Source organism: Charadrius vociferus, unplaced genomic scaffold, assembly GCF_000708025.1.
Source record: "Charadrius vociferus isolate BGI_N301 unplaced genomic scaffold, ASM70802v2 scaffold128, whole genome shotgun sequence".
NCBI classification, from domain to species: domain Eukaryota; kingdom Metazoa; phylum Chordata; class Aves; order Charadriiformes; family Charadriidae; genus Charadrius; species Charadrius vociferus.
Genome location: NW_009649443.1, coordinates 88721 through 95798, shown reverse-complemented (window position 1 = coordinate 95798; position 7078 = coordinate 88721). Strand labels below are relative to the sequence as shown.

The window sequence follows — 7078 nt, the reverse complement described above, 5'->3', positions numbered from 1 at the left end:
CGGGAGGAGCTGCATGGAGCATCCTCATCCCCTGCCGCCGCTGCATCCCACGGCTTGTGATGCATGGGGAAACTGAGGCACGGGCTGGGGCTTGGCCCCCAAAGCCACACAGGGGTTGGACCGTGGCTCTCGGCCCTCCCAGCTCGGAGGATCCCCATCAGCTGGGCTCACCTGGGGATCGGGGATTATCGGGGTGGTGTCATGGCTAGGGAGGTGGTCCAGGGCTCCCAAATCTGCAATGCAACAATCTGGGATGTGACTCACGGCACACAGAGCGGGTCAACGGCGCTATACCGAGAGGACTCAGCCTCGTGGGGCTTGGGTTGACCACGTCTCACCTGAAGAGTCGCTGGTGGAGGCGACGTGGTCCTGGCTCCCTGCGGGACAGGGGAGACACAGGCGTCACAATGGTGGAGCCCACTGGGATTTGCAAAAAGCCCAGCAAGACCCTCCTGGGAAGAGTTCCTGGGGGGTCAGCTGGTGAGCTTTTGGGTTTGTTTTGTAGGAGGGAAACAAAATCCTCAAGATTTGTGTTAAAAGCAGAGAAGGAGAAACTCCGGGGCGGAGGAAAGGGCAGAGCTGGCAGCGAGAGATGCAAAACTGAGCAGAAAAGGGAGTTCTGGGTTAAACTTCCAGACTTCTAAAGCAAGAGCTGAGCAAGGGGGGAACCCTCACCATGGGGCTAAGTCGTGGCCAAAGGGGTTTCTGGGGACGGGGTCTGATCCTGCCCTTCCCCTCCCCAGCACGAAGCCAGACCCTCCTGCCCCCCCTCCTCCCCCACCTCATCGAGCTGCACCGGAATAACTGACTTTTTGCAGCACTTAACCAAACTTTGAGGATGTGGGCGGTGAGATGGCTGTCACCCTTTTCTGCCAACCCAACGCCCAACTGAGGGAAGGGACAAGGTTGCTGGTGCACCGGTGAGGGAAACTCACCTTCCCCCTTGGTCCGCCGGTAGGTGAAGAAGAGCACAAGCAGAGCAACCACCACGAAAATGGCAGGGGACCAGTACCTGACGGGAATGCCCGATGCATTTTCTGTGGGAAGAGACAGGAGATGTGGGCATGCTGCCCGCAAGGGTGGATGGGGACAGGGGGTTGCATGGGTTGGGAGGCACTGGAAGGTCTCTGCGGGGGGATGCAGGACCCTCCAGGATGGTGGCATGTCCCCAAACCACATCTTATAGAATCATAGAAGGGTTTGAGTTGGAAGGGGTCTCAAAGGCCATCTCATCCCACCCCCTGCCCTGGGCAGGGCCACCTCCCACCAGCCCAGGTTGCTCCAAGCCCCGTCCAACCTGGCCTTGAACACCTCCAGGGATGGGGCAGCCACAGCTTCTTGGGGCAACCTGCCCCAGGGGCTCACTGCTCTCACAGGAGAGATCCTCACATCTCATCTCAATCTCCCCTCTTTCAGTGTCAAACTGTTCCCCCTCGTCCTATCACTCCCCTCCCTGATCCAGAGTCCCTCCCCAGCTCTCCTGGAGCCCCTTTAGGCACTGGAAGGGGCTCTGAGGTCTCCACGGAGCCTTCTCTTCTCCAGGCTGAACCCCCCCAACTCTCTCAGCCTCTGATCATCTTCATGGCCTCCTCTGGCCCCACTCCAACATCTCTTCCTTTCTCTTTGTCACTCACGGGTTGTGTTCCCCGCAGCGCCTTCTTGTGTCAACGTGGGGGTGGTGACCAGGTCCCTGATCCAAGGAGGAGTCAGGGTGGCCGTTGGCCACCTCGTGAGCTTGTCCACTTCCCCGGTGCTGGCGGTGGGGTCTCCTGTTGGCTCCAGGCCATCGCCACTCTGCGTGGTGCTTTGCTGCCCTGGCTTCTCTTCTTTGAGGACAAGAGCTGGCAACGAGGGGCGTTAATTCATGTCGGTCCCTCCCCAAAGCCCAGCTGGCCCTCCCGGGGGGGCTACGGAGATGGGGTCTGCACCCACCCCACTGGGTGTCCTGCACTACAGACCTCGCTCAACCTGCACCACGGCTTGGGGAGACGCGAGGCGAGAAATGGCGAACCCACTTCCCTCGGGCCTCGAGTAACTTGGGACGGTGGTGTGGGGCTGGCAGGGGGGGACATCATATACAGCAGAGCTGCCGCAGCGCCGCGGTGGATGCCGGGGAGACAGTGCCGAGGGTTTGTTGGGAGTCACGCAGGGTCACACGCCGCCGGGGCAGCGTCATGCTGGCGCAGTGCCCCCACCGCGGAGCGGACGGAGGTTGGGCAAGCGGCAACGGTGGCAGCGGGGAGGGGTTGCTCCACGGTGGTGAAATGGGGTCCCCCAAGCAAACTGGCCCACAGCCCCGCAGAAGGGGCCGGGTGGGTCAGCGAGCATCCCTGCTGCTTGACCAGCGAAGGGATGGAGAGCCCAGGGCATGGGTTTGAAGCACGGGTGAGTGCTGGGAGAGCCCAGGAAACCCAAATCCTTCCCCCCAGAACACAAGCTGGCCCCAAACCAAACAATAAAGTGTGCACGCTCAACCTTGGCCCCCCCCTCAAACAGCTGGGGGAGCATCCTACCCTGCCCCTGGCACGCAATCACATCCACAGCCTTCACACCGCCCCTTCCTCCTCCTCCCTCTGGCCCCAGAGATGGGGGGAGCCCCTAGACCCCACACTATCCCCTCCCCGAGCCCCACTCACCAGCTCCGGAGCAGAGCACGGCAACGCAGAACCAGCCCGTCCCAACACCTCGCGGCTCCATCCCCCTCTGCCCCACCGAGCCCTCCACCGCCGCTCCCCCTCTTGCAATGTCTTCCTTCCCCTTTCTGTCCCCACCAACGGCTTCCTGTGAGCTCAAAGGTGTTGGCACTGAAATAGGGTGATTAATGGCCAGAAATCATCCCTGGGGCGGTCATTTCTGGGGTGAGGGATAGAGTGCTGTCAGCCCTCGGCGTGGGCGAAGGAGGAGGCGATGCTCCAGCACTCCCTTTGGACCAGTCCCCGGTGCCATCACCGCCGGTTTAAGCCCTGTCGAGGCCGGAGGTTGTAGTTACGAGGACAGATTTGAGTGCCACGCGGACGAATCCCTTAGTAAAATGCATGACCCACTGGGGTATATATTTTTAATTGATCAGCATGAATTTGAGGAACCCAAAAACAAGCCTTGTCCCATAGTCTGAAAAAACAGAGAACAAACAAATTACTCTGCGGGCTCGTCAACAACGGCCTGTTTTCACCCAAAATAATATGCAGGCAGAAATTGAGCACATATGCGTCTTGCATTTTTATTCCAGTAGCTCCTAGAGGGCTCTCCTGTGCCAGGCACTTCAAAGAAACCTCCGGTTTCATCCCTGAATAATTTACTATCCGCACAGACAAGACAAAGAGCAGGGGGAAGCGTCACTCACAGGAAGTCTTGCCAACGCGGGTGGCGTCTGTCTGTCCGGTGGCACCGGAAAAATTGATGCCAATGTGCATGTTTTGCTCAGTTGCCGGCTCTGGGAAGGTTTGGGGAACAGAGAGGGTGGGGATGTGCCCCGTGTCCCACGTCCCGCTCGCTGGGCACTCAGGTCCCTGTAAGTCCCGGCTCGGGGTGAAGCTACGCAGACCCCGCTGCAGGACACACATCCCAGCGGGATGCAGGCACCACCGCGCTGTGCAGGATCCCTGCATCGCTCGGGGCTCGGAGGAGCTGATCTCCTCCCTAAAGCTCTGCTGGGAAGCTGCCGAACTCTGCAGACATAACACTTTGCGTACAAATATTTAATTTAAGAATAAAACCTCATATACAAACACATCAGAGGAGCATAGCAGAACAGCACCAGCCATGTCCCTCATCTTATTTTCCCCCGTACCTGGACCACCTCTGCCCCTGCACCCCGGCACGGCTCTGTAACATCTCAGGGGACCGCAAGCGGCTCATTCACGCACAAAGTGGTGCTGAGCATGGTGCCAGGGCGCTGCGAGGTTCAGAGGGTCCCCAGCAGGCCCAGGAGCAGAGGGTGCTGGGGAAGCAGCTTGCACCGAAACCGCAGCAGCCTGCATGTGTGCGCTTGGGCAAAGGCACGTGTGTTTCCGTATTCGGCTTTCTACCACCAAGTGTTATTTTTGCTTTCTCTTGGTTTAGCAGGTGAAGTATTTGCCAAGTTTGAAAGCAGAACAAGAAGAAAAAGATTCGAGACTGTCCTCAAGTTTTCCCATCCTGAGGCTCTGCACTGTAAGGCACTGCAGAGTGTTTGGTCCATGATCCTTGGACTGATCAGAGAGCACAGAAAAAGGAGCCCAAACCCCGCATGGACTGCTGAAACACGGGCAGATGTCCTGTGCCAGACGAGCCTGTGCTTACAGGGCACTCACGTCCTCCCGTCGGTGGATGGGGACTGCTGACGCCAGGCGAATTGGAGGCAGCAACGATGGGGAGGGAAAAGGGGATGCTGCAGCTGGCGCCGGGCAGAGAGGATCATGCTCAAAGGAGGTTCACAGGCACACCAGAGCCGTGCCAGGGCTGTGCCAGGGGTTCTGTCTAGCTGACCGATGTGTAGTGGCATTTCTCATCCTGCTGCCGGCACGCCGGCACGCCGTTTCCCATCTTCTCATCGTCTGTCTGCAATAGCAAAGGGACAAAAGCTTTGTGTGGGATTGCAGGAGCTAATGCCTCTGCTGGCAAGAAAGAGGGGACCCACAGGCTTGGCTCAAAGCGCCCAGACCCCAAGAAAGCCCAGTGAAGGCCCATCTGTCTGTACCCCTTGCTCCTGGGTGAGGTCTCTCACCCTGCGGTCTTGCCCGTCTCCTTGCTTGGCGCTGGGGCCCCTCTGGGGGTGATGGCCATGAGCACCAACTCACCTGGCCCGTAGCCTGGATGGTGAAATAAATGGTTTTGGAGGTCTCCCCATCAGCGGACGGCGTCTTCTTTGGGTCATCTTGTTGTCCAGTGGAGAAACTCTGCAAGTGCACCTGGAGAAAGGATTTTTTTTTTAAAGTGTTTCCAGGGCTCGGAGCTGGCAAAAGGACCCCAAAGTGTGGGTGAGCCAAAGGAGCCGAGTTCGGTGGGACTGGGGACAGAGACCCTGGTAATGCACCGGGAAGTGCAGGCAGGTGGCTGTGGCCATGCCGGCTCCTCTTGGGCCAGCCCCAGTGGTGGCATGTCCCCCTTCAAGCTTCCAGGAGGAACTAACAGACAAAGTCAGGGGTTGTCCAGCTGCCGTCCTTCCTCCACGTCCCCGCGGTGTGGCCTCCGAGGCCATCCCCATCTCATGTAGGGATTCCCCGGCTGCACAGCCCGGTCTGCCCACGTACCGGGAGGACAGGGATGAACCTGCACAAACCCACCTGCTGGTAAGGGCCAACTTGGGCATACACCGTCGTGTACTCTGCTCCGGCCTCTGCAAGGAGGAAAAAGTGGAAGGTCAGCGAGGGAACATACTGCCGCTGCTGGGAAGGGGCTGTGGTGGATCCCCCTGCATGACCCACGGTGCCACCGGGATGCTCCTCGCCGAGGGATGGAGGGAATCCCGGTTTAAAGCGTGCTGGGTTTGGGCAAGAGCCCGGCTGTGCCGGAGCTGCGGCAGCACCGCAGAGCCGCTGGAGGTGTTTTTGCTGTGGGTCTGGGTCGAGGTGAGCATTGCTTCTCATCCCACCATCCCTCCTGCCCCGGCTGCTGCAGGAGCAGGGGCCTTGATTCTATCTCAAAGGACCGCGGTTGAAGGGACTTGCTAGTGAAAATCAGCTTTTTTTTTTTTTTTAATGTAAATACAAGATCGCCAGCTGCTTTTGGAAGGTGGTAGGCTTTTGTCTCTCCTTCATGTGTTGCCACCATTGCAGCAAGCGTTAGCGTCAGCTCGTTCTTTGGCTCGTCGAACGGAGGAGGGGAAGAGAGAATTCAAACTCTTTATAATCCCATTTTTTGGGTCGAAATTTCAGTGCCTCTCGTTTGAAGCGCAGCCGCCAGCCCCACAGAGGAATAGCCATGCAGGCTTCAGCCCGCGTGGAGAGGACCATTGCAGGGAGAGGTTTTTGCCCGTGGTTCCCGATGGGAGAGATGGATCCGAATTATCGGCTGGGAGGAGATGGTGGTCCTGGTGGTGGCTGTGCCCCGACATCCCTCTTGGGCACACGCAAATGCAAAAGACGAGGCAGGAATTCCCCCATTGGCGTCAGCTTTATTTCAGCTTATGGAAACAAAACAAACACGCACATAAAAAACAACAGCAAAAAAAAAAAAGAAAAAAGCAAAAAAAAAAAGCCAGCGAGATGTCTGCTGGGTGCTGGCTCAGTCACAGCAGTGACTGGCACAATGTGCCCCATCACAAAAGAGTCCAGAACAGCGGGGAGAGGAGATGGGGACTGGTCCGATGGTCTCTTCTTCCACCCAGTTTCTCGCCTGGACTCGCCCCGCTGAATCCCTGAGTTTCATGGAGCTGAGCCCGAAGTGATGCTTTCAGTCCTGGCGCCCACCATCCTGCTGCTCCGCCTCTCCCAGGACCCTCTGGTCTCTGTCTTCACCCCAAAAGCCGGTGAAATGGGGCAGCGGCTCTTTCATGCAGCAATTGACGGCAGTGGTTGCTAGAGTTGCACGTGGTGGTGCAGGGGGGTTGTTTCTGGCCGTGGGGCACATCACCCCTCATTGCTCCGGTCTCTGTCACCCCCAAGTTGTCTCTTGCCCTCTCTTATCTTTTCCCCACCCAAATCCTTCTTGCTTTGGCACTCTCATGGCTGCGCTCCCAGCTCCTTCTTGGCGGGCTGACACGAAGGTTTCCAGCAAAGGACTAGGGGAGAGCAAGGCTTCAGCCACTGTGCCATCACCTGGACCATCCCCTGTCCCTCGCCTCCATGTGTGCAGGGTTGGGGCGTGTGGAGGCATCGGGGTCCCGTGAGCCAGTACCAAGTCCCGGCAGTGGATGATTTCCCTTCTGATCTTAACTGCGACCAGGCTATTCCCATCAGGATAAAAGGGGAGGGAGGGAGGGAATTGCTTGGGGGAACCCCAAAGTCCTACCTGTGTTGGTAGCCCACGCCGCAGGCAAACAGAGAACACCCCAACCTGGGGGAGAAGTGACACGGGGGTCCCATCAGCAGCAATGACCAACATGAACCCCGCGCAACACCCTCAGCTCTGGCTGCCGCAGCCCCCCAGGTGCTGGGCT

General features: G+C 58.4%; 1 protein-coding gene across 1 annotated transcript in view; it reads right to left on the bottom strand.

Annotated features, from left to right (window-relative positions):
• Positions 1–4401: 4401 nt before the first annotated feature.
• LOC104290430 (T-lymphocyte surface antigen Ly-9-like) overlaps positions 4402–7078 on the bottom strand; it is a 7624-nt gene continuing 4947 nt past the window's right edge. The window contains 3 exon segments of the mRNA XM_009889524.1: positions 4402–4539; positions 4779–4889; positions 5232–5317. Coding sequence (XP_009887826.1) covers positions 4402–4539; positions 4779–4889; positions 5232–5317 — 335 coding nt within the window.